This window comes from Capricornis sumatraensis, chromosome 11 (genome assembly GCF_032405125.1).
Source record: "Capricornis sumatraensis isolate serow.1 chromosome 11, serow.2, whole genome shotgun sequence".
NCBI classification, from domain to species: Eukaryota; Metazoa; Chordata; class Mammalia; order Artiodactyla; family Bovidae; genus Capricornis; species Capricornis sumatraensis.
The window spans coordinates 99586975-99614742 of record NC_091079.1 but is presented as its reverse complement, the minus strand read 5'-3'; the positions used below and the strand labels follow the sequence as shown (position 1 = coordinate 99614742).

The window sequence follows — 27768 nt, the reverse complement described above, 5'->3', positions numbered from 1 at the left end:
TTTGGAGACACGTACAGTATGAGACATCTGCAACACACTGAGAGAGATTTCACTCGGCCTCTGGAAGCATGATTCTGGAGCTGGAGAGAATTCTAGAATGATGCTATCTATTCGCGGAATTCCCCAGCCTTTGAGTGTGGCTGACTTAAAGAGCCGCATCCATGAAACAGAAAAGAAAGGAAGTGATAGTGATACTTCAGAGACTAGGTTACAAGAGGCACAGCCGTTTCCTGCTTGCCTCCGCTCTCGGTTCACTTCCGGGGGAAGGCAGGCGCCAGGCGATGAGGACACTCGGCTACGAAGATGGAGAGGAAGGCAACCCTCCCGCCGCCAGACAGCAGGAGCTGCCACCAGCAGCCGCACACGCGAGACTGAGCAGGCGCTTCAGCCCCCGTCGGACTCTGAGACACTGAAGCTCCGGTCAAGTCTCACTGCGAGCTCGCGGAAGACCCTTGGGACAGGATGCTGGCTAAGGCGCCCGGAGCTCCCGACGCCAGAACTGTGGCATAATCAGCAGGCCCCACTGGACGCTACCAGGCCTGGGGACAACGCGTTCTGTGCAACAGGAAACCGACACACGCGGCCCCACGCAGGCGCGAGAACGGCGTCTCTGGCTCAGGGGCTCTCTGCTCTCACTGCGGCCACTGTCCACTTAAAACAAAAGCGCGGCCCTGGAGCGGGGAGCGGCGAGGCGAGCTCTGTTTGGTGCCGTCACTGGAGCGGCATGGTAATATGAAATGTGAACAGGAAGGGTCGGGTGAGGTATAAACAGGATGACCAGATAGTTCTTATGTCCAAACCCGAAGTAAAATCACACAGCGATCAGCCCGCTTCTTTGGAATCACTGCCTTCAGAGCGCCCACTCTTCCTCTGCTCGTTTTTGGATTGCCCCCTGTTTGACAGGCTCCATGTGGGGTGCCACACTGATGAACAGAGCAAGGCTTTCTGCAGAGAAAGAAATCCTGCTCCAGGCAGTATTCATCATATGCTTCTCACAAATTTAATGTACTGTGGCTTTTGAAACCAAAAAAAACTTTTTCCAAAAAGTTGACTGTCTCATTAGGAATGCATATGCACACAGTGAGTCATAATTTCACAGGCTCATAAATACTTAGAAACTCTAAACTGCTACCTATTGCAGTTGACGTGATAACCTGTCTCACCAACTGCCTGTGTACTTTCCCAGAGGACGTTCTTACCACACAGACATTTTTAAAACAATGGACTATTTCATCCACTCTTGCACACCTACTGTTAGTAAAACACAGAACAAGCTGTAGTTTTTAAATATGGACACTGAAAGCAATTTACACCAATCATATTGTTCAAGTGAAACAGAAGTCCTGAATTTTGTAACACCATGAGTGCATCAGAAAACCTGGAGAGACGCAACTGTGATCGAATGTGTGAAGCTGTCAGAGTTAATCTTCATCATCCCTTTGAAGAGGTATGATCTGAATTTCTTTGGCTATCCTTTCTGCTAATGCTTTACTGCTTGAAGCAATTACTCTTCGTGACATCAAATCAAATGGTCCACCTAAAATCAAATATGGAAAATGGTTATATCTTGTAAAAAATAATTCCTATAAAACAAGCATAGCAGTATGTACTATGGTTGATCATAACATTTAATATTTTACACTGTGTCATAAGCACAATGTTTAAGCTTCGCTAACACGTAATGAGTCTCTAAGCATCCTTTAGAGACCCGTTTTGAAGGGAGCGGGGTCTGAGCCCCACCGTCCTCCTCTCCCCTTTGATGGAACCTATCGACAGAAAACCCGAGGCCAGGGATTCGCACACTGCTCTCCTGCCCAGCTCCTTCATTCTTTGCTGCTTTTCTCCCAGACTGCTGGTAAACTGTTTTAACCCAGGTTCACTCTTTACTTTTAAACATGTCGGCATCAGTGCAGAGAAAGTATGTAACCCCCACAGGGCCGAGGCAGAAAGTGACGGTGGAGGAAGCCCATACTCAGCTGCCGCCGCGGTCACCACTCAGAGGGACCTTGGTACGGCCTCAGATCCGGTGCCTTTCCAGGCTTTTCCTATAGCCTCTCAAGAGTTCCTGGTACTCATAGTTGAAGAGGCTTGAAAGTGAGAGTGAAAGTCACCCAGTTGTGTGTGACTCTTTGTGACCCCATGGACTATACAGTCCTTGGAATTCTCCAGGCCAGAATACTGGAGTGGGGAGCCTTTCCTTCTCTAGGGGAATCTTCCCAACCCAGGGATTGAACCCAGGTCTCCTGCATTGCAGGCAGATTTTTTACCAGCTGAGCCACCAGGGAAGCCCTGAAGAGGTTTAGCCATCTATTATTATTAATTGTACACTACCATTAGCTTCTCATTTTTGCCTCTGTCTCCCAATATCTGCTATTTTGATTCTGCAGAAAATTACATGGTTTGTGTTGCCTGAAGAGCTGAAGTGTAAACATCGAAAAAAATAGTAAAGGGAAACATTTAAAGATACATCTAAAAAAACATGCCATATTTGGAGGACAGTCCCATAGGTATGGAAAGAAAACAAAGCCTTCCTGTCCCGCAGCTTTACCTGCGACATCCAGGAGCACTCCGCCAGCTTCAGTCACGATGATGCCGGCACCAGCAACATCCCAGCAGTGGATCCCCATTTCATAATACGCGTCCGCAGCCCCCGCGGCCACCAGGCACATGTTCAGAGCTGCTGTCCCAACACCCCGGATCCTAACAGACAAGACGGGAAAACATAAATCTTCAAATAAGGCATTCCTCCTTAGCTGCAGTTTCAAGTGGGGACTGAGATCACTTGAACCAATCTACAGACTGTTAAAAAAAAAGGGTGGTACTTAATTTTAAAATCAAAATACGTAAAACCTAATTATCTTGATACACTACATAAATGACAGAATGAAACCTAACAAAGCAATCATGTGTAAGAAAAACATTAAAATGATGATACTTTGGGAAGAAAACCACTGAAGAAAATGCACTAATTCCGCCACCGTGGCATGCATGCTTTGTCACTGTGGTCTACACCTGGGGACGAGCGCCCCACAATACAAGCCATCTGCAGGAGTTTCGTGCAAGTGTGCCCCGGGCCACCCCCAGCAGTGCGGGCATCAGCGTGTGTGGCCAGGAGGTGATGGCCCCACTGGGCTCTGCTGACACTGAGGCCTGCCCACGAGGCCTGCTTCAGGTCTGCCTTCTCACTGAACCTTGTCCTTGGAAATACACCAATTAGGGCAAGTATAGACATCACTTTATCAGCCATTATAGTAATAACTGATTCAGGAAAGAATCATCAATAAATGCTAAAACGATTGATATTTACACATCAAAGTATCTCCCTATAAGACACATAATAATTACGATGGGAAAGATGGCAAGATCACTACGAAGTGATCAAAGTTAGCATCCAGTAATGGGACAAAGGGCGTGGCTCAGCTGGTAAAGAATCTGCCTGCAATGCAAGAGACCTGGGTTCATCCCAGGGTTGGGGGATTCCCTGGAGGAGGGCATGACAACCCGCTGCAGTATTCTTGCCTGGAGAATCCCACGGACAGAGAAGCCTGGTGGGCTACAGTCCATGGGGTCACAAAGAGTTGGACACGACTGAGCAACACACACACACACACACACACACACACAACAGAACAAAGGTACCCTGTGTCTCCTGACAGAATGGACTGAGAAGGAGGACATAACAGCGCTTCTGCTGCATTCCTGCCAGAAGTGCCTAACCCAAATCTAATCAAGAGGAAATCCAACAAACTCAAATCAGAAGGCATGCTGTAAAGCAGCCGCCCTGCATTTTTCAAAAACGTCAAGGTCATAAAAGATAAAGGCTAAGCAACTGTTCCAGATTAAAAGGCATTGATGAGGGCTTCCCTGGTGGCTCAATGGTAAAGAATCTGCCTGCCAATGCAGGGATACAGGTTCGATCCTTGGTCTGGGAAGACCCCACGTGCCAAGGAGCAACTAAGCCCAAGCACCACAACTACTGAGCCAGGGCTCTAGAGCCTGGGAGCTGCAACTCCTTTACCCGTGTGGGGGCTGTGCGTCCGGACCAGAGGAGGCCCCGCAGGGAGGAGCCCCGCACCCCCGTGGAGAGCAGCCCCCTCACCACAACCAAGACCCAGCACAGCCGAATTATATGAATCTCAAAAAAAAAAAAAAGCTTGATGAGAATAACACTTAAAGTGCAGCATATGATTCTGGCTTGGACCTTGGATTAGAATTCTTTCAAAATTTAATTGTCACTGTATTAGACAATGGATCAAAGCTAATTTCCTGATTTTTATAACTGTGCTGTGGTTATCTTAGTGTATGTCCTTTATCAAAAATACACACACGGAAGTATTTTAGAAAAAGGAGTCGCCACGTCTGTAAATTAACTACTTTCAAATGGTTTTTACTAAAACCTCTTTTTTTAATTGTTTGAAAATGAAAGTGAAAATCACTTAGTCATGTCTGTCTGACTCTCCATGGAATTCTCCAGGCCAGAATACTGGAATGGGTTGCCATTTCCTTCTCCAGGGGATCTTCCCAACCCAGGGATCGAACCCAGGTCTGCCGCATTGCAGGCAGATGCTTTACCCTCTAAGCCACCAGGAAGTCCTCTGAAAATAAAGCAGTCAGGATTGTTCACTGAGACCCTTCATTATTTTTTAAGAAATAAGAGGATTTTACATGTCAGTAATATTGTATGATACATGGAATCTAATTTTAAAAAATTGAGACAAATGAACTTATTCACAAAACAGAAACAGACAGATACTGAAAGCAAGCTTATGGTCCACAGGGGAAACACGGGGGAGGGATCAATCAGGGCTGAGATGAACACACACCACTGTATGTAAGACAGACAACCAACAAGGGCCTACTGTCTAGCACAGCAAAGTCTACTCAATCTTCTGGGATAACCCATGTGAGAAAAGAATCTGAACAAGAATGAATATGAATGTGTGTAACTGAATCACTTTGCTATACCCCTGAAACTAAATTAACTATACTCCAATACAATTAAAATTAAAAAAGAAATAATGTGGTATCTGTTTTGTATTTAAAAAATAAACGTAAACTAGTACTGTGCCTAGTACATCCTTCATGCCAATACAATTTAACAACAAAAAAGGACCAGAATTACATGATGCCCTTGATTTTTAAATACATTTTACTGCCTACAGTTTTATTATATATCAAAATTAAGAACTAGCAACTCCAAAAATGTCCATAGATATATAAACCCAAATCAACATTACGGCTTTTTTCAGTTATCAAGAATGGTGTACTTGCCCCACTTTCTCAGGGGATATGTGATAGTTCATATCTCACATCATAGAAAGAAAATACCAAGGTCTTCCACAAATCATCTCTTGGCATTCTATTCAGACACGGAACGATGGGCTGAAAGACCAACGCTAGATGCAACGCTTCTGCCTACTTCTGATGAACCTCAACAGCTCTCTGGCAAGAGGTCTTTTGATCAGTAAGTATAATCTTTCATGGGTAAGTATTACTAAAGATAGTACTTAACTGCCAAACAATTGAGGCTGTGGCCTAGATTTTGCAAATGTGTTCTGTCTGAATCCTATGTTAGTCTGATCCTTCTTTACAGTTAGGATGGTATAGAGCTAAAAAGAATCTATCCATCTTCAGAATCACAAAGATTTGAGTTTGCTCCCCTGCTCAGTGGCTTAAAAGCTGTACTTTTGAAAGAAGTTTCTTCTTCAAGTTTTACTCTTCTTGTCATCGGATGGGGATAACCGAGTTGGCTATGGCTGCAATGACTAGAAACAACAGAAGCAAAGCGGCCAGCAGATTCGAGGCCCTCAAAAGAGGAGCCATATCATGATCAAGTCACTCCCTAAAGTAACACACAAGAAACATCACTGAAGTAAAAAATATAGTGCATTTCGTTAAATGAACCCCAAAAAGTTAATAAAAGGAAATTGATCCATAATGATTTACTTTGCCTCATAAATCTCAATGACAATTAATATACAGTTATACTTCAATTTGCCAACATCCGCTGGATCATGGAAAAAGCAAGAGAGTTCCAGAAAAACATCTATTTCTGCTTTATTGACTATGCCAAAGCCTTTGACTATGTGGATCACAATAAACTGTGGAAAATTCTAAGAGAGATGGGAATACCAGACCACCTGACCTGCCTCTTGAGAAATCTGTATGCAGGTCAGGAAGCAATAGTTAGAACTGGATGGAACAACAGACTGGTTCCAAATAGGAAAAGGAGTACGTCAAGGCTGTATATTGTCACCCTGCTTATTTAACTTCTATGCAGAGTACATCATGAGAAACGCTGGACTGGAAGAAACACAAGCTGGAATCAAGATTGCCAGGAGAAATCTCAATAATCTCAGATATGCAGAAGACACCACCCTTATGGCAGAATGTGAAGAGAAACTCAAAAGCCTCTTGATGAAAGTGAAAGAGGAGAGTGAAAAAGTTGGCTTAAAGCTCAACATTGAGAAAACGAAGATCATGGTATCTGGTCCCATCACTTCATGGGAAATAGATGGGGAAACAGTGGAAACAGTGTCAGACTTTATTTTTTGGGGGGCTCCAAAATCACTGCAGATGGTGATTGCAGCCATGAAATTAAAAGACACTTACTCCTTGGAAGAAAAGTTATGACCAACCTAGATAGCATATTCAAAAGCAGAGACATTACTTTGCTGACTAAGGTCTGTCTAGTCAAGGCTATGGTTTTTCCAGTGGTCATGTATGGATGTAAGAGTTGGACTGTGAAGAAGGCTGAGCGCTGAAGAATTGATGCTTTTGAACTGTGGTGTTGGAGAAGACTGTTGAGAGTCCCTTGGACTGCAAGGAGATCCAACCAGTCCATTCTGAAGGAGATCAGCCCTGGGTGTTCTTTGGAAGGAATGATGCTGAAGCTGAAACTCCAGTACTCTGGCCACCTCATGCGGAGTTGACTCATTGGAAAAGACTCTGATGCTGGCAGGGATTGGGGGCAGGAGGAGAAGGGGACGACAGAGGATGAGATGGCTGGATGGCATCACCGACTTGATGGACGTGAGTCTGAGTGAACTCTAGGAGTTGGTGATGGACAGGGAGGGCTGGCGTGCTGCAGTTCATGGGGTTGCAAAGAGTCGGACATGACTGAGCGACTGAACTGAACTGATACTTCGATTTAAAATAAAGGAGGTGGTGAGCTTCCCTGATGATCCAGTGGTAAAGAATCCACCTGCCAATACAGGGGATGCGGGTTCAATCCCTGGTCTGGGAAGACCCCACACGCCACGGAGCAACTAAGCCTGGAAACCACCACGACTGACCCACGTTCCAGAGCCCGAGAGCCACAACCACTGAAGCCCGTGAGCCCCAGCCCCTGAGCCCGTGTGCTGTAAAGCCCGTGTGCCACAGCCCCTGAGCCTGTGTGCCCCAGAGCCTGTGGCCCGCCGTGGAGAGCAGCCCCGCTCGTCACAACTAGAGAAAGCCTGAGCACGGCAATGAAGACCCAGCATCGCCAGAAATAAATAAGTAAGTCTTTAAAAAGTAAAAGAAATGAAAAATCCTGAGAAATGAAAGAGAAAATGACATGCCAATCCCCGCCTCCTACACCTGACAGAGATTCACAACAGAAACTACACAAAACAGAGCTAATGAAGAAAGAACCAGGAACCCAGATCCCAAAGTGAACAGAGACGGGAAGAAGGAGACACAGCCGCACGTAGCTACAGTGAGACACCAAACACCACTAATAATAAAGTGTGTGGGCTTTTTCTGGTTGATAAAGTTGCTCTGCAAAAGGAAAAGTAAGCCCAGAAGTGAATGAAATAAAAGAAGGAGAAAATAATATAAGAGATAATAGAACTCAGAAATGAAGGGGAATAAAAAAAGACAAAACTTTATCAGAAATTAAGACTGAATCACAAGGTACCCTTAAAGAGAACAGATGCAAATGAAAACTTGAAAAAGGGCAGTGAGAAAAAACTAAAAGAACGTAAAAAGGGCCAGAGAGAAAGTAACAGAAGAAAAGATACAGAGGAGGCTGAATGCTCCTGCTGGGGTCTTTGAAGAAGAAAAAGAAAACAGTATAAGTGAACTAATATTTAAAATTCAAGAAACTTGCCAGAAAAAAGAAAAGAGACATTAACCTACCAATTAAAGGGAGAAAACCATCCCACAACAAGCAACTCTAAGAACTCCAAGATATACCCTTATAAAAGTGCCAGCCATGAAAGATTAAAAGAAAAAAAATGTCTCAGAGACTCCAAACAAAACATGAAATAATTTAAAAGCCAATAAAATCAGACTGGCACCAGATTTCTCAAAAATAACATACACAGCAAAGCAACAGTGAGACAGCATTTTTAAAGAAATAGTCTTCATACTTTCTTTCACTAAGGATGTTCTATCCAGCCAAGCTGTCCTTGGAGTTTCAAGACCATAGGAAAACAGGCTGGAATATGCCAGAAATCATGGCCTACCATGCACAGGAGCCCTTCCCAAGGAATCTACTAGAGAATGAGCTTCACCAATCCAAAGGTGACAGGTGTTAGAGCAAAAAGCAGAGACCAGTCTTGAAAATTCTTGGAGCAGACCAAATCAGTTTAGTCATGAAAACAAAGCTTAATTTAGCACATTTTGCAAAAGTAACTAGACCTGGATCATCTCTTGCTTATGCTTCTGAAAATTACAAGCAAACCTTAAATTGTTTCTCAAGGTGGATATGAGTTAACCACTAATCAATTCCCTATCATTTAAGAAAACTCTATTATAGCCAATCGTTTTGAAGAATAAGTTGTCACTGCCTTCTCACTGTATAAGCTGCTTTATAACAATACATGGCTGAGCCTCATCCCATGTTTTGGTCTGGGTGTTCCTGGTTTGCAAAGTGACTTTTTGGTGTGTGCACAATAAATATTGAATTCAGTGATTCAATGGTTTCTGAACTTCTGACACCAGGAAGACTCCAGAGGACAGTGACCATTTTATAAAGGAAAAACTAAGACCACAGGATGGGACTATGGGTGAGACAATACGTAGTAATAGCAGGCCCAACAAACTGGAAAGACTTAAAAAAAAAACAAGCTAGACTAAGAGGGAGAGAAAAAGAGAGAAGCAGAGTAAAATCACTGGATGTCATACAGGCAACAGGCGGCAGCCAAGCAGTTCTGGAGTCTTTACAGGACTAACGGAACAGTTACATAAGAAAAAAGAACATTAAGGGCACTATAAAGAGCTTTAATACAAAAGAAACCCATGAGAATAAAATGGAATCTCTTATAAACAGAAAAAGAGAAAAAAAGAGGATACACTAAATAAGTACAGAGTACTTACTATACAACATAACATAATATACAAATCACAGTATAATTACAACATAAGATAACACAAAATTGAGACCAAACAAAATGGTCATATAAATAAATGAACAAGCCTAACTTCTTTATTAAAAAGAAAAGATTTTCAAATTGATTATAGAGCAAAACTCCACCGAATGGTGTATTCAAGAGGTGCACTTAAAATGCACTGATTTCAAAACCACTAAAAATAAAGGTGGACAAAGATTAACCAGACAAATGGAAACAATGAGAAGAGCAGGGACTGCGATTCTGATGTCAAAGTAGATTTCAAGTCCAAACATCAAAGTACAAAGTGTACTTTTTTCCAGTGCATATAGAAGTTCCACAAAAACTGATCATATACTGGGCACAAAGGAAACATAAAGCTCCATGAAATATATTTATTACAATGTAATAAAACTACGAATTAAAAAACAAAACTAAGAAAGCACAAAAGGCATTTCCCCATGGAAGTTTAAGAATACAACTCTTGGGTAAAAGGGGAAATACAAACAGAAGTTACCAGAAAAATAATTACAATGAAAACACATCAGAATCTGTGAGATACATTTAAAGCAGCAATCAGATAAAAACTCATAGCCTAAATACTCACCTCAATAAAAATCAAAGCATAAAAATAAATTCTCTACTTAAAAAGGAAAAAAAAAACAACAGGAAACAACAAAATGAATGACCAGAAAGCACAATGATGAAAATAATAAAGCAGGGAGGATAAAGACAGCAGACCAGATTAATAATCAAAATCCTGGTTCTTTCTTTGAAAAAAAACTGACAAACTGCCAAGTAATTTAAGCAGGATTTTTAAAAAAGAAGAACAAGTAACATAAAATAAGAAATGATAAGGGGGGAAGAAAACTACTGATAAAGACAGGCCAGAAATAAACTATACGAGTCTACCTAGCATACCTTGTGCAAATAACTTGAAAACTTAGAGAAAGTGGGTAATGCTTAGGCTACGGAAATGATCCAGATTAAAGGCAGTGAAATAGACATGACAACCAAATGTAAAGCTAACCCTAGACTGAATCTTGCCCTGGAGGAAGAAAAAATGCTATAGAAGACATAGTTAGATCAACTGACAAAACTAAGTATGTGTGGATAGACAAAACTATGGAGCCAATAGTTGTGGTTATGGAAGAGAATATCCCTATTCTTAGGAAATAACAAACTGAATTACTTAGGGATAAAGAGCCACACACTAAGTAATTTACCATGAAATAGTTGAGGGGAAAAAAAGAATATTTACACACACACACACACATACACAAAGAAAGGGAAAAGAAGGAATGAGAAAATGATAAAGCAATGGGCACAATGTTAACAATAGCTGAGTTGTTCTTATAGGTTTTTAACTGCATACTGCTGTTTCTTATAGGTTTTTATTTCTGCAAATTTTTTAAAATTTCAAATTATTTTCAAATAAAAGTTTTAAAAGTCACATTTTAAAATTAGAATTATGGTACTTACTCCATGTCTATTAATTAAAAGTTCATTTCTAAATAAAAATTCATTCCTTAGAATGTCAAATTATCTATAGCATTAATATAATAGAATGTTCAACTTTAGGGATAAAGTGAAAAGAGCTTACCCATGGATGGGAAGGCAAAGAAGCCTTTCCATATTAGAAAGAATAATTCTCACAGTCTCTGGTGTTCTGGAAGAGCCCAACTCTGTCACCAAGAGAGATTTGGTAACATCTAAAAGAAAAAGTTTCAAATAATTACTACAGTTTATAAATAAGAACCTGATAAAAAAAAGTTTGACATTTGTAGCTCAACAAATTGGACATTTTTATCCTTCTTCCTAGTTGAATCATATTTCTTTCTAAGACTTTAAATAGTTATGAATTTTTCTTCTCTTCTAGTCATTTTATCATCATTTTTATAATCATCAAAAGGCATCTAGCTTCTTAGACTACCTCCCCAAAAATGCAGAATATAACCAGTTTGCCTACATGCATGATACATTTAGCCACCAAATGCCTTATATATTTTTTTAAAAAGTAGAATTTAGAAATAATTTATATATAGATTTGAAATAAAACAAAAATTAAAACTAAATCGTACCACTGTCAAGTGAAGAAGAACTAAAGAGCCTCTTGATGAAAGTGAAAGAGAAGAGTGAAAAAGTTGGCTTAAAACTCAACATTCAAAAAATGAAGATCATAGCATCCGGTCCCATCACTTCATGGCAAATAGATGGGGGAACAATGGAAACTGTGAGACTTTATTTTTTGGGGCTCCAAAATCACTGCAGATGGTGACTGCAGCTATGAAATTGAAAGACGTTTGCTCCCTGGAAGAAAAGCTATGACAAATCTAGACAGCATATTAAAAAGCAGAGATATCACTTTGCCAACAAAGGTCCATCTAGTCAAGGCTATGGTTTTTCCAGTGGTCATGTATGGATGTGAGAGTTGGACTATAAAGAAAGCTGAGCACTTAAGAATTGATGCTTTTGAACTGTGGTGTTGGAGAAGACTCTTGAGAGTCCCTTGGACAGCAAGGAGATCCAACCAGTCCATCCTAAAGATCAGTCCTGAATATTCATTGGAAGGACTGATGCTGAAGCTGAAACTCCAATACTTTGACCACCTGATATGGAGAACTGACTCATTTGAAAAGATTCTGATGCTGGGAAAGATTGAAGGTGGGAGGAGAAGGGGATGACAAAGTATGAGATGGTTGGATGGCTTTACCAACTCAATGGACATGAGTTTGAGTAAGCTCCGGGAGTTGGTGATGAACAGGGAGGCCTGGCATGCTGCAGTCCATGGGGTCGCAAAGAGCTGGACACGACTGAGTGAATGAACTGACTGACTGATTGTTGGTAGAAATGTAAACAGGTGTAACCACTATGGAAAACAGTACGGAGGTTCCTCAGAATACCAAAAATGGAGTTGTCATATGATCTAGCTGGACATATATCCACACAAAACTATAATTCGAAAAGATCCATGCACTCCTACATCTGCTGCCGCACTGTTTACAACAGCCACGACATGGACGCAACCTCAACGTCCATCAGCAGGTGGATGGGTAGAGAGGATGTGGGGCACATGCACAGTGGGATGCTGCTCGACCACACAATGCTGGCGTTCGCAGCTAATGGATGAGCCTAGAGGTTATCATACTGAGAGAAGTGAGAGAGAAAGGCAGACATCATACAGCGTCACCTGCACGTGGAGTCTAAAACATGACCCATGAACATACCTGTGGAGCAGAAGCAGGCAGAGAACCACCTGGGGGTTGCCCGAGGGGAGAAGGCGGGCAGGGAAGACTGGGAGTTTGGAATTGGAGAGTGCAAGCTGCTACCTACAGAACAGATAAACAGGCCCTACCGCACAGCACGGAGCCACGCCCGACATCCTGTGATCAGCCACAACGGAAAAGGATGCGGAAAAGAATGCAATGTACAGTGGAGCCGCTTTGCTGTACAGCAGAAATTAACACACTGTAAATCAACTATGCTTCAATAAAATCAAAATAAATCATCTGACCTCCATTCACTAACTTGACAAATTATCCTGCATTTTCCATTTTCTCTTGGAAACATCATGACCAAAGCTCATGAAGCACTCAACCTTCCTGGCTCACAGGCTACTCTTGGAACACCTCACACTTCATCTGCACCCACAGCTGAGATGTACACCCACCAGCTTGTTCCGACCCTTGTTTATAACTGTGAACTCTTCTAACGATCACATAACCTGTTTAAGTGAGATAAATAACAGAAAAGGGAAACGAGTTCTTTCTATAAAAGCTGCCACATTCCTTCAATTCTAAAATGCACATTTTTTTCACGTTAACATCTCAAAAATTAGGATGTATCTTCCAATCTCTGGGGTCTTAGAGTTCAATGAAAAGAAAACAAATTCAAAATCTGCCCTCAAATTAAGTGCCTGAGGAGAAAAATTACAAAAGCGGAGGAGGATTCTAAAGTTTTTGCTGCACATAAAAGAATCTTAGAACAAAAAAGAAAAGAAACGAAACGAATCTGCAAGTGTAAACTGTGGAAAATGTTGGCATTGCTTTAGGGAAGATAAGTGCCTCCAAAACACAGTGAGCTGTCCCAGAGAAAGCAGACTTAAAAAGGCCGATCACTAAGCTCATTACAAAAAGATTTACGCCTCATTTAAAAAAAATATATTGAAGTACAGTTGATTTACTATGTTGTGTTAGTTTCTGTTGTACAGCAAAGTGATTCAGTTATAGCTTTATATATATGTATCTAGGTATTCTTTTTCATATTCTTTTCCATTATGGTTTACCATGGGACCCTGAATATAGTTCCCTGCGCTATACAGTAGAAAGATGCTGTTTACCCATCCTACATATATAATAGCTTTATGTCTCATTTTAAATGATTCCAACTTGAAGGGCCTTTTCCCTTTCAATTTACTAATAACTAGTCCCAGTGGCATCAGAGCAGAGGAATTCTAGAAAGAATCTGAGACACAGGGGCTGAAGCAATGACCCGATAGCGCCATGAGGGTGGGAGGCACTCTCGCTCCGCCAGGGCCCCTGGCAAAGCCGGAGCCGTCTGCTCCACTGCCCTTGCCTCCCCCGCTTCCACGACCGCATCCACAACCGTGGTCACAATGAGAAAGTACAGAGGAAACAGACACACGTATGAGTCAGGTAACACTTGGAGAACTCTAAGGTTACCATACGAGTACATGGTATGAATCACACCAAAAATTAGAGGGTAAACCTACCTTCTTGGTGTGAAACCTGTAGTTTTTGACCATTACAAAAGGCACCTTTTCCTTTCCGGCCAGTGTACATCTTATCCTCCAGGCAACTGTACACAATTCCAAACTCCATCTGTGGAAGGAATGCAAGCTTTCTTTACAAAACCTGAGTATTTTTCTTCATTCAATCAATACTTTTTCTCAGAAAGCAAAAAGAATATCTGGTATGTTAATGTTTTTAAATGGGTAGACCATGGGCTATGTAAAATGCTAATTCCCAGCTGAGTTGAGGAAGAGCTCATCAGGTCTGAACCCTGACTCCCCTCCCATCAATTTCCAAACTCGGGGCCTATGTTTTGACCTCTTTCCTTCCCAGCTCAGATGAAGGCAATCTTCCCTGTTTTCTAAGGTGAATCCTTCCCTGAAACACTGCTCCATCAATGGCTCCCTGCCTCTTGGGCTTTGGTTCTGGTACTTTCTCGCCACAGTGGCCCTCCCTCACCAAGCCTTCATTACCTTCTCCTTCTCTCTTCTTTGCCACACAGTGGTCGAGACTTTGTGTCTCTCATTCTCTTTCTACATTACAATGTGGCTTCTGCTCTGATCATGCATCTCTTGAAACTCCCTGCAAAGAGATTGTGAATGGACTCTTACGGACCAAACGTCTTCTCTGAAGACCTGGAGGCTGTGGACCACCAACAGTTAACCCCATACTCTGTGTTCCTGGTGGTGTCCTCCTACCTTCGATCTCTCTTGGGGTCACTTTTTCTTCTGACATTCTTCTCTGCCTAACCCCCAACAGTTGTGTGTCTCAGGGGTTTTCATTCTTCCTTTTCTTCCAATTCCCTTTTCGCTCTCTCGATTCTTACAGGTTTTTCTTTCTGGTCCGCAAAACCAACTATCCCTCTATGTGTGGCTCCCACCAACTCCATCAACACAGGTTAGGAGTCTGCTTCGGAACCTAGGCTTGCAGAACTTCAGCCAAAGAGATCACACTCACTCGCTACCTGATCACGCACGCTTCAGTCCTTCCCCATGAGTCAATTTTATCTTGAAAACACTTCCTGATTTTGGCCATTTCCTCAGTTATTCTCACCACCTCCATCTCAGTTCAGAACTGCCCACCCCCCTGGTGTGATCTCTAATGTTGCTGGAATTATTGGCACCCTGCACTGAAAAACCTCTCCTGGTTTCTGACCACCTCGAAGCCACTAAGTGTTCCGGCACAGACAGACCACAGTGCCTCATGGCCTGACCACAGCAAGCTCACCTCACCAGTTCTGCTCCAACCATTTCCAGAGTTTCACGCACAATGAACATCTCACTGTCGCCCATACACATCCCGCTCGTCCCCAAACTGTTCTTTCTGATTAAAATGCTTTCCTTTTCTTCTCTACCTGGAAAATTCCCAATATGACCCAACTCACATGACCAAATTCCAAGATCCCTTCTATTTATTATGAAGATTTCCTCAAACCACTGCTGGCAGGATATGTTATACCCTCTTCATGTTCTTAGAGTACTTTTTAAAAATTTTTTCATAGTTCGACATGTAACTTTTGCATTGAACTGGGAATTCAACAGCCCAGAACTGATGATAAGAGAAATGCTCGCTTATCTCCTTTTGAAGGTTCTCACTGATTAATACAATCATTTCTCACTGATTAATACAAAGATTTCACTTGCACTAATTTATGTTTTTATTTTCAGGGTTTTCTTAACTCTTTTGTGAACATGTTGATCAAATGTATCGCAAACTCCTTGAAAACAGTTATGTAAGGTGTTAGTAAACATCATTCTTTTTTTTTTTATTAAGCAAATACTCAAATAGCATGGAAACGCAATAGGTATAGAGTGTACTCTACAGGGCTTTAGATATAGCAAGTATTTAGGTTCCTGAATATACTCTCTATTTTCTCATCATACTTGGCCCCTACCACTATCCTGGTCTTTCCCCTCACTAAATGTCTACTAAAGCATTCTTAGCTCAGCACCCAACTTTTCCATTAAACATGATCCTACATCAATTCCTATCATATTCACATATATAACGGTGATTAAATACTGAATTGTATTTCAGTTACTTGTGCATATTTTTTCCTTGTAAAATCTTCTCAGAAGACACTACATTTTCTTCACTGGAAAAAACTATCACAACAAGTTTAGCAGGTGTGTATTTTATTTCAAAATAATGCTCTGCATATATTGAATAGAGACAAACCTAAATTTATTATGGAGACTCGTTTACTCTTTCTCAGAAAATGAGAGCAAGGCATTTTACCAACCATAAATTTAAACAACATACCTTTTTATTTACCACAAAGCCAATTGAAACAGCTACAAAAGGAAATCTTAAAAAAAAAAACACACACACAAATTTACCAAGATAGAACTTATTCTCAACAAACTTTTTTTCATAATATAACTGCTTACAATTTTTTTCCTGTGAACAGTCTCATCCCTCCCGAGAACTGTGTATACAACGTTCAACTCTGTGTAAGTGCGGGGGTGGAGGGTTGGCGGGGAGAATACACAGATGCATACACGCATAATGCTTCTCCAGGCATGAGACATCTCTGAAAGGATTCACAAGAAACTGGTAACAATAGATGCCTCCACAAATGGGTTCTGAGAAGCTGGGGTCAGAAGTGGGAAGGCCACTTGGCACCGCATGCCTTTCTATACTTTTTGAATGCCAAGTTCCACGAATATAGCTTAAATGTCAACAAAAATGGGATCATACTGTCCACTGTACTATAATCTTCTGTATGTTACCTCATATCATGAGCATCTTTCTGCAGTAACATTCCATGATATATAGATCCTACCTCTTAGCCTTATGGCTTTAACAGTTCTATTCATAAAGATACGTACAGCCATGTACGGCAACTTCAAATATAACAATTATGTGTCATCCCACCAAACTCGGCTACTTGTCGAAACTCTTAATTCCATCAGGCTTTCTTCTATGTATTTGGACTTATACACTTAATTTGTATACATATATATATATTTTTTCAACATATTCTTCTCAGCATATACTGAATTACATACTTACTTTGTGCAGGCACTATATTAAGTTTTTATATAAATGTACAATTCATTAGGTCCCATCAACAATCTTATGAGGCAGGTACCATCAATGTGCCCATTTTAGAGAATGAAAAAAATAAAACTAAGGCTTAAAAAGATTAAGTAACTTGCCCAAGGTCACAAGGTCACACATTCTAAACCCATGTTCTTTTACAGTTTTTTCTCCTGGATTAAATGCATTCTATAAAGGCACACTCTAGTACTGAGTTAGTCAGTTCCTTAATTGATTTCAAAGCAGCAATGCTGCTTGCACACATTTTTATGTGGTTTCTACAATGAGAAAAAGAATGGTGAGCAGGGCACTTGACTGCACATGTCTGTAACATTGATCGTTCATTACCTCATCCACAGCTGATGAGAATTATGCATAACATATTTTACAATCGCAGAATTCTCTGAAGTATATGTGGTTATGAAAACCATATTGAACAGTCCATTCAGTTAATATACAAACAGTAATTACAATATTAAAATTTTAAAAACATACCCATGTACAAAGTTAGTTGTTCCATCAATAGGGTCAATGATCCACGTAGGGTTGTCGGTTAAGATACTTTTTTCCCCAGCTGCCACAGATTCCTCACCAATGAAACTAAAAGCAAATATGACAAATTCTGAATCTTTACACTGTTTTCAATAATTTTCAAACCCTTAGTCTACTATGAAGTGAAAGTGAAAGTGAAGTCGCTCAGTCATGTCCGACTCTTAGTGACTCCATGGGCTGCAGCCTACCAGGCTCCTCTGTCCATGGGATTTTCCAGGCAAGAGTACTGGAGTGGGGTGCCATTGTATAAAACCTAACAAAAGTCCACACAACTACACTTTTCTATTGTTTTTCCTTCAGACAGATGAAAGTGAGAAAATTTTATTTCCCCCAGAACAAGTTATGTGAAAGATGACAGAATTCAAAATTCTCAAATGTATTACCAAGATAAGGAAAGACACACGCTAATAACTTACTAAGGAAATGTGGAGGTTTAAGTCTACCAATTCTCTCGTAACCCTCTCTTCAAGAGGTGGAGGTTAATGTCCCTTGCCTTGAGTGTGAATTTGGACTTAGTGACTCATTTCTAGCCAGAAGAACAAAGTGTACGTGACAATATGCAATTCTGAAGACTCTTTGACAAAACGACACTGAGGTTTCCGTATTATTCACTCTATTTCCCCTCCTTCCCCTTCCCTCTGCTTCCTAGGCGAAGCCGCTCACCACACTGTGAGCCGCTCTGTGGAGGGGCCCGCGTGGTGAGGAAACTGACCGAAGCTGCCAGCAGACAAGCCAGGAGGAACTGAGGTCACCAACAACCACAAGCGAATGGGTCCTTTAGCCTCAGCTGAGCCTTGAGGAGATTGACAGTTTGACTGTAACTCTATGAGACCCTTGCCAGAACCACGCACTCCAGCTACTCCCATATTCCTGATCCTAGAAAACTCTATGATATCTAGAGCTGTTAAGTTTTTAAAGAGTAACTTGCTATGCGGCAATAGATAATACAGAGAACATGAAATAAGTTAGAGAAAGAAAATCACCCACCAAAATTACTGTATCAATATGCATTCCTAAAACATACTACACAGTAAATGTCAGGCGAACTCTGTAAATGGTGTCTGAATTCACTGGATTTCTTCTTTCCTTTCCTACTTTCTTTGTTATTTATGTCCTTTATTCAAAGCTGAAAAGTCCTAATAATCATTACCATGAATTTCTTTTATTTCTTTTTCTCTTAGCTATAAATCCTTTTACTGAGAGAAAGCATATGCAGCTTTAATTTTTTCTTCTCCTCAGTGGCTGAAATACCAGGAAAGGCCGATGGCATGATCAAGGTGAACTGGCAAATGACAATGTTAAAACTTTAAAATGATGACAATATTTCAGTTGTATTTCTGTGCCCGTAAGAGAGACAGATTTTAGTATTTTCTCTCAAACTCAAAGCTACCACCCCTTTAGCACCTAAAAATGTTTGCAATATAGAGAATAAAACTGAACTTTCAAATCTTCTCTATGGCAGATATTTGTCACACTAACTTCCCAGCATCCAACACTCCTCTTTGTAAAAAGGAATCCAAATATCCCCTGTTCACTGCTCCCTGGAAGTTTGAGCTTAGGGGAAAAAACCCTAAGTTCAGCAAGTGATGTTTTTGCCCATGATTTGTAACCTTGAGCTAATGGGGTAAGACATCTAAAGAGAGCAGTCAGGAGTGAGGCTATCAGCAGCTTCTGAACGATGGCGCCTAACCCTGACCCAACCCCAACCCAACCCTACAGCTCTGCCTTCCTCCCTGGGTGCTCAGTCCTACTCTCAGGAATTCTGACACCCTCCAAATAAACTCCAGTTCAGCTTAAATTAAGCACAGTCAATTTCTGAGTCTAAAGTCAAAATCTTGGACACCAACCTAGATTTCATTTTTATCACATGAAAATGACATAAGCAATACCTGTGAGATGGATACTTTTCCTTTATGGATGAGATAAGCATTTTTTCAACTTTTTGGTCAGTAGCAGTTACCAAATCAGCCGGAGAACTTTTAACCATAATATTCATTTCATTCTTGAGCGCTTCACGAACCACCTAAAAAGATTTTTTTGGTAAGCAAATAAGAAAAGCATATCAGTCATTTTAAACCAAATTAAAAGATGAATAATAGAAATGATCTGAAACAATCAATCTTTCTGGAATGGTATTCTTAAATGTTTCTTACCACAATGTATATAAAATAAACCCTTAGTGGTTACGACTTTCTACGTAGAAAACCATAGAATCTTACAGCCAATTTTAGATATACAACTGTTATTATAAAATGTTTAATGACATAAAATGGAAGTATTCACCCATTAAGTAAATTGAAAACAAATCCAGACCAATAAAAATACACGTTTTGTTTAAGAAGGCAACCACACACTGCCCACATCCATCACATCATGGCTGAGCTTTCAGTTCATACCTCTCCAGCTTGTCCTGCGAGGGTTACTGCATAATCCATGCATTCCTGCCAAGGATCAGCCATCTTCTCACCAGATGCAACACATACAAAGACAAAGCAGTTACACATTGCTTAAAAAGTCTTAATTACAGAAGTCTGTTCACAAAAACATCTCAATTTGCAAAATACTTCCATTCAGGATTCACCCTCCTCCTGATTCTAGAATTTATTTTTTTTTCCAATATTCATTCACAGGTTCATTAACAAACATTTTTAACCTAGCTTCATTCACTTCTATTGTAGAATCATTTTCATAAAAAAAAGTACTCAATGAAAGTGTTTCTCAAAGGGCCCATACCATATCACACTTTAAAAAACGACAATCATTTGAGGAATGGAGAATAAATGACATCAGAAATATTCTAAAACATAGATGCATATTTGGGTTTAAGAATAAAGTAAAAATTAGAAAAAGAATACAAGGAACAGTCAGCCCTCAGTATCTGCAGTTTTGGCATCCATGGATTCAACTGACCATGGATGGAAATTAAAGAAGTTTTAAAGGGAAGGGGGAGAAAGCACTGAGTATCAGGCAGCATGGTGCTCTGTACATGTAAAATTATTTTTAAAGAGATTGTAAAGATGAAGAACTTAAAGCTCAGTGAATATAGCTAATTTGCCCAAGATTTTATAGACAGATGACACAACCAGAATTTGAACTTGATTCTGAATTGAAAGTCCACTGCTTTTTCCACTGTGACATTCTGAGGGAAGAAAATTCCAGGACTAAAAAAAATGTATAAAGCTAGAAAGGAATTGCTGCAGGTTTCAGAGAGGGCAAAAAATAAAACAGTTTTGTCTTCTGAACTGTCCAACTTTCCACTGTCTTTTGCAGAGAGGACTAAAATAACTCACCACAGGCTTAACCACACTCTAAAATCTGTACCTAGGACAATGAAGCTTTTTAAGAGGTCAGACTCCGAAATGTGTGGCATCATTTATAAAGCAACCCTAATTGTGTAATCTTTACAGTTGAGAATAACTGACAGAGTTTCAGACCCGAGACTGGTCTGAAATCCCAATCATGGTGCTCACAGTATCCGAATGGGGAGGAGAGGGGATGGGGGTGGGGGCAAAAGACAGATCAGTTCAGTCGTGTCTGACTCTTTGCGACCCCATGAATCACAGCATGCCAGGCCTCTCTGTCCATCACCAACTCCCAGAGTTCACTCAGACTCATGTCCATCAAGTCAGTGATGCCATCCAGCCATCTCATCCTCTGTCGTTCCCTTCTCCTCCTGCCCCCAATCCCTCCCAGCATCAGAGTCTTTCCCAATGAGTCAACTCTTCACATGAGGTGGCCAAATTACTGGAGTTTCAGCTTTAGCATCATTCCTCCCAAAGAACACCCAGGACTGATCTCCTTCAGAATGGACTGGTTGGATCTCCTTGCAGTCCAAGGGACTCTCAAGAGTCTTCTCCAACACCACAGTTCAAAAGCATCAATTCTTCGGCAGATACTTTGAGCTGTTTCTGCTAGCTGTTTCTTTTTAATATATATATATTTTATGCGTGCGTGCTCAGTTGTGTCCGACTCTTTGCAACCCCATAGATTGTAGCCCGCCAGGCTCCTCTGTCCATGGGGTTCTCCAGGCAAGAGTACTGGAGTGGGTTGCCATTTCCTTCTCCAGGGGATCTTCCCAATCCAGGGATCAATCCAGGGTCTGCTGCAACTCCTGCCTGGGCGGGTGGATTGTTTTACCACTGAGCCACATGGGAAGCCTGTTTCTTAATATAAGCATTTACATGATTTTAGAAGGAAGCCACTTTTTGAGTTACTCAGAGCAGTTCAAGAATTGTTTCTAAGATCTTTCTTCTTTTCATTCTTACTCCTGTTCCCTTCTATTAGGCTTCAACAGAACTGGATTTTCTCACGGTGAATCTGCTTTCTAGTGGGAAACTGTGCTTAAGCCACTCATATCTCCCCCTTCTCACAGCACTGATATGTGTAATTCCTACCAATTCTTCCAGGATCATTTCAACAGTTACCCTTTCTTTTGGGGATTCTCCACCCAGAGGCTGTACTTGTTTAATCATTCGAGAGCTATGCATTGAGTATTTATTCAATGAGAAGCACCTAACAGGAGAACACTGACCTGGTCTTAGGTACCAGATATCCTTTCCCTAAGAACATGATTCAACCAAGATTTGAAGGACTAACTCAACTGCAGGACTCCTGGTAAGTGAAGAGGAACCAAAAGGCCTAAGTGACAGCTCAGAGATTAAGAGGAACAGGAGCAGGGATGTGGCTGGGGGTCCTGTCATGATGATCACCCCTTAGAGGCATGATTTCGATTTGAGAGCCATGAGGAATCATTACATGGGGGCTGCAGGACAAGACGGACGCAGGGGTGGAGGGAGGAATGGACGGTAGGGAAACCGCTCTGGGAGGAAAAGGTGAGGGCACTCGGCAATAAAGTGGATATGGGGCTTGAGGGAGGGGGAGAGTTTAATGAAGCCCAGATTTCCCACTTAGGCAAATGAATGGATAACGTGACATTAACCGAAACTTGGAACGATAGAAGAGAGTCAAATCTGAGATCTGGTTAGGGGGTGGGGAGATCAAAAGTTTAATTAGAAGAGCGTGAGGAGCCTTTGTGAAGCCAAAAGGAGAGGTCCATTAGGCCGCTGAACACACGATCCTGACCTCAAAAGAGAGGTACGGCCTGCAGACACAAACACGTAAGTTACGTGAGCAGGCAGCCACCGAGCGCCGCCTCTGACGGACACTGAGGAGGCCGCCCCGCCTGGAAGCCCACGGGCCGCCGTCCGTCACCCCTGGCGCACTCGGGGGTCTTTCCTACACTGGGCTCAGCAGTGTGCGCGCCTTCGCCTTCAACCAGTCTTACGACAAGCCCAAAGGAAGCACCTTAGTCCGCCTTCGCCTGCTGGGAGACTAACCCCTGAGGCGCGTGGACGTCTCTGCCCCGCTCGCCGCCTCCTGCCGCCCGTCCGCGGAAGCGCTACACGCGGTCGAGGGCTGGCGGGGACCACCCGCCCTGGACACGGACCGGGCCTCCGGGACCGGCGGGACGAGAGCCAGTGGGTCACCCCGCACCCGCCGCTCAGAGGTCCCGCGGCGCGGGGGCCGTCCCGGGCCCTCAGCCCCTCGACCGAGGCCTCCGCGCCGGGTGCCCCCGGCCGAGCCCACCCCCTCGACCCCCTGTGCGGGGCCGCAGGCGCCAGCCGACCCCACGCCCGCCCAAGTGCAGCGGGGAGACCCGGCTCACCTCAGAGCAACGGGCGCACCAGCCTGTCAGACGCGCGGCGCTTCCGCAGCGAGAGGGCAGCGGGAGGGGAGCGAGAGCGTCCGCCCGACAGGAAGTCCCGCCCCGCCGCCCGCCCATGGGCGGGGCCTGCGCAGGCCCCGCCCACACCGCGCACCCCTGCACCCTGCACCCCGCACCCAGCCCCCAGCCCCGCGGCTGAGCGGCCGGAGCCGCCCCGCCCTGCCTAGGCCTTCAGGGTCTGCACCTTCTCTTTCATCTGTGCTTCTTTCTCCTGCCTATACATTTGTCTGTAATTAGAAAATTCCTCGCCTCTATTTTGCCATTTCTCGCGTTTTTCATTCCTGCCAGTCTTCCTATTTCCATTTCTTTCTCCCTTTTATTCCATACTACTCTTTTGACAAAACACAAACTGGAGGTATGTCTCTAGCTTTGCAACTTTTATTTGTTAAACCTATGCTGCATGAAGGCAGTGGCACCCCACTCCAGTACCCTTGCCTGGAAAATCCCATGGATGGAGGAGCCTGGTAGGCTGCAGTCCATGGGGTCGCTAAGAGTCAGACACGACTGAGCGACTTCACTTTCACTTTTCACTTTCATGCATTGGAAAAGGAAATGGCAACTCACTCTAGCATTCTTCCCTGGAGAATCCCAGGGACAGGGGAGCCTGGTGGGCTGCCGTCTATGGGGTCGCACAGAGTCGGACACGACTGAAGCGACTTAGCAGCAGCAGCATGCTGCGTGAAAGTGAAAGAGAAGAGTGAAAACGTTGGCCTAAAACTCAAGATTCAGAAAAGGAAGATAAGGGCATCTGGTCCCATCACTTCATGGCAAATAGATGGAGGAACAGTGGAAACAGTGAGAGACTTTATGCTTTGGGGCTCCAAAATCACTGCAGATGGTGACTGCAGCCATGAAATTAAAAGACGCTTACTCCTTGGAAGAAAAGCTATGACCAATCTAGACAGCATATTTAAAAGCAGAGACGTCACTTTGCCGACAAAGGTCCATCTAGTCAAGGCTTTGGTTTTTCCAGTGGTCATGTATGGATGTGAGAGTTGGACTACAAAGAAAGCTGAGCCCCAAAGAATTGATGCTTTTGAACTGTGGTGTTGGAGACTATTGAGAGTCCCTTGGACTGCAAGGAGATAAACCAGTTAATCCTAAAGGAAATCAGTCCTGAATTATTCATTGGAAGGACTGATGCTGAAGTGCCAATACACTGGCCACCTGATGCGAAGAACTGACTCACTGGAAAAGACTCTGATGCTGGGAAGGATTGAAGGTGGGAGGAGAAGGGGATGACAAAGGATGAGATGGTTGGATAGCATCACCAACTCAATGGACATGAGTTTGAGTAAGCTCTGCGAGTTGGTGATGGACAGGGAAGCCTGGCATGCTGCAGTCCATGGGATCACAAAGACTCGGGCACGACTGAGTGACTAAACTGAACTGATGCTGTGTAAACGTACACTGTATGTTTGCATGTTACAGGGGCTCATAAGGAGCCTCTTCCAAATGTTCCACTTTTGCAAGAGGATTATTTTGAGCTAAAGGCAACTGAGACCTGGTGAATGCAAGAGAAATTACTGTCCCTCCCTTAACCACCTAGAAGTATTTAAATTGGGGGGTTTTCTCAGAAAACAGTTTATTACTGGAGATGCACTTTATCTAAAGGGCCCATCTATATGGTAGGGCAAATATCTAATCACCAAACATCTGCTTTTCTTCTTATCATTCTCCCATCCTTGGAAGCTCTCAGGACCCATCCCATTCCTTAGCTCAGGATGGTATATCAGTTCAGTTCAGTTGCTCAGTGGTGTCTGACTGTGACCCCATGAACCTCAGCATGCCAGGCCACCCTGTCCATCACCAGCTCCCGGAGCTTACCCAAACGCATGTCCATTGAGTCGGTGATGCCATCCAACCATCTCATCCTCTGTCATCCCCTTCTCCTCTCGCTTTCAATCTTTCCCAGCATTAGGGTCTTTTCAAATGAGTCAGTTCTTCACATCAGGTGGCCAAAGTATTGGAGTTTCCGCTTCAACACCAGTCCTTCCAATGGACACCCAGGACTGATCTCCTTTAGGATGGTATAGAGCCCTCATTTTACTTTTCTGCCTCTGACCCTCTCCTGCACATGGGGTCTCTGGCTCTCTTATGTTTGTGGAATTCTCACAAGTATAAAATTAAACTTGATTTTCTCCTGTTGCCTCTGTCTCATGTCATCTTAGGGCTTCCCTTGTGGCTCAGCTGGTAAAGAATCCGCCTGCAATGCAGGAGACCTGGGTTCGATCCCTGGGTTGGGAAGATCCCCTGGAGAAGGGAAAGGCTGCCCACTCCAGGATTCTGGCCTGGAGAGTTCCGTGGACTGTATGGTCCATGGGGTTGCAAAGAGCCAGACATGACTGAGCAACTGTCACTTTCACGTCAATTTAATTCTTAGTCCAGTCAGAAGAATTTAGAAGGTTCCCTAGAGGCAAGTTTTCTTTCTTCCGACCAATATACACTATAGTTAACCCATGATTAATAGATAGTTGATAGACAGATAGATAGATAGGTATTTGTTGGCCAGAACCAACTGCCCCTATTAAGAATTATTTTGGTTTCTTACCATTTACTGAGGACTTACCATGCTTCAGGCACTTGTTTTCACATGCGTTACTTTACTTGAATATCGCGACAGTTCCATGAGAAGATATAATCAGCTGCGTCATACGGAGGAGGAAACTGAGGCTCAGGGAGTTTATTTATCCTGAAGTCCCACAGCAAGAGCAAAGCGCAGAAAGCACTGACTCCGAAGTCCACACTCAGGGAATGTGGAGTGTCGGCATGACGAGGTTGCATCGCACGAGGTGCAAGGACTAGTCTACAGTCTTCAAAATGTTTCTTCTTGAAATAACACATCTGGCATCATACAGTCTTAGCATTATAACACAAATAGCACAGATATAAGCTGTCACAACAGGATCAAGGAAACAGGTTATTTGGCTTTTTGTATTTGCAGTGATTTCTTCTCTTAGCTTCAGCAGAAGATGGGATATTGTCACCAATGTATTGCAAATGAGAATTCTCAAAGGTGAATGACATGAAGCGTGGGATCAATTCTCAAACCTCACAAAGAGCCAGAACGCTGTCTCCTTTGAAAGAATGATGCTGTATCTGATTTGACGACCTTGATTTGTCTAGTAAAAGTTGCTTTTGTTTTATTGATGAAAAAAAAACCACTTCAGAAATTAGATTTTTGGTTCTTCATCGTCAGTTATCTTAAAATAATAATCTTGCCAACTGCGTGATGAAAAGTGTTGGGTTTTAACCAAATAAAATTTTCCAGGCATTTGCAGAAATGTCATGAGTCCTCTTTAAACCTCATTTAAATAAACATGGTCCCACTGCTTTGGCAAAGCTGCTAAAATCAGAGTACTGGAAGTGAAATAAGATGGATGGACTATTTCACTCCTTGAAATTAAAAACTATTTCAAGCTCTCTACCTCAAATGAGTGGAAAGTACAGCCTTTTTCTAGTGGCCTCAGCTGCTAGTTTACCACTGTCCTCAAGTAACTTGGAAATTTCTCAGTCCAAGGAAGCTGTTCTGCTTTCAGATGCCTGACCAAAAGTGAAATGAAGAGTCCTCAGGTGCTCAGAGAGGTCTAGTGCTCAGACCTGGTTTTGGCGGTGTTGCACACTGCTTCCCCACTATCCACAAGGCTTTTGTCCAGTGCTGAGTGGTTCAGATGGCTGCGGAGACCTGGTGCCTGGTGCGTTGCCCTTGGCTTCCCAGAGGGATAATTTTTAAAGTTACAGTTGCGCCTGCAGGCTTTGTTCCCAACCCTCGACTGTGTACTGTGCCAGAGTGCTTGGGTTCAGCTTCCACTGCCTCAGGACAGAATCTGCTCCCTGGCATGATGTCCAGGTCACCATTCCAGGTTTCCCTAATAAGGAGATCCCTCTTAGGGGCTGTTGATACCTTTTCCTACTAGCTGACTTCCATCCATGAGAACCTGGAGGGGAGGTGAGATCCAGTGCCGCTAACACCTCCTGAGACCTGAGTGTTCGTGGAGAGGTGCTGGGAAGGATTTCCTTGGTCAAGCAGAGTGCTCAGTAGTCACCTGCCTGAGTGATGGCCATCCAGCTGCATTGTATTTGTGTAATAAAGAGTGACCTTCAACGTGATTCCTCCCCTGGCAGTCCTGGGTATCTTGCTAACTCTGTTTAGTCTCTGGAGTGGATTTCTTTTAAATGGAATCTCCTTTCTGTCTGTCTTTCTCTCTCTCTCACAAACACACACACACACACACACACACACACAGAATCTGATTCTACATACCAAGATTTTCTTAATAATTGTTAGTGGACTTTGATTAAAAATGATAAGAATTTATACACACAAAATGGGGGTCTTCATGAGTGGAATCTTCAGGATACCTAACAAGGTTTCACGTTTTGA

At 42.7% G+C, this 27768-nt stretch overlaps 1 protein-coding gene across 3 annotated transcripts; it reads right to left on the bottom strand.

Annotated features, from left to right (window-relative positions):
* On the bottom strand, positions 1–27178 carry IMPA1 (inositol monophosphatase 1). Of its 3 annotated transcripts, none has more exons than XM_068983382.1 (9): positions 25954–27178; positions 20056–20118; positions 19549–19682; positions 17603–17707; positions 16328–16373; positions 14047–14155; positions 10918–11026; positions 2549–2700; positions 1–1537 (listed from the first exon to the last, which is right to left on the bottom strand). In XM_068983382.1, the coding sequence occupies exons 1-9, from the start codon at positions 25954–25956 to the stop codon at positions 1422–1424; spliced, it is 837 nt and encodes a 278-aa protein (XP_068839483.1). In that variant the 5' UTR covers positions 25957–27178; the 3' UTR covers positions 1–1421. The 3 variants fall into 3 exon arrangements, with proteins under 3 accessions (XP_068839483.1, XP_068839482.1, XP_068839484.1); XM_068983381.1 differs by lacking the exon at positions 25954–27178 and adding an exon at positions 25212–25299; XM_068983383.1 differs by lacking the exon at positions 25954–27178 and adding an exon at positions 23325–23374.
* Between the last annotated feature and the right edge of the window lie 590 nt (positions 27179–27768).

Excerpts from the sequence above, each read along its gene's own strand:
- IMPA1 (XM_068983381.1), bottom strand. The coding sequence starts at position 25,244 with ATGGCATCACCGACTCAATGGACATGCGTTTGG. Across the intron at positions 17,708-19,548 it reads GAAAAGTATCCATCTCACAG|TTTCATTGGTGAGGAATCTG; the intron begins GTATTGCTTATG and ends ATTTGCTTTTAG. Across the intron at positions 2,701-10,917 it reads CTTTGCCTTCCCATCCATGG|GATCCGGGGTGTTGGGACAG; the intron begins GTAAGCTCTTTT and ends CTTGTCTGTTAG.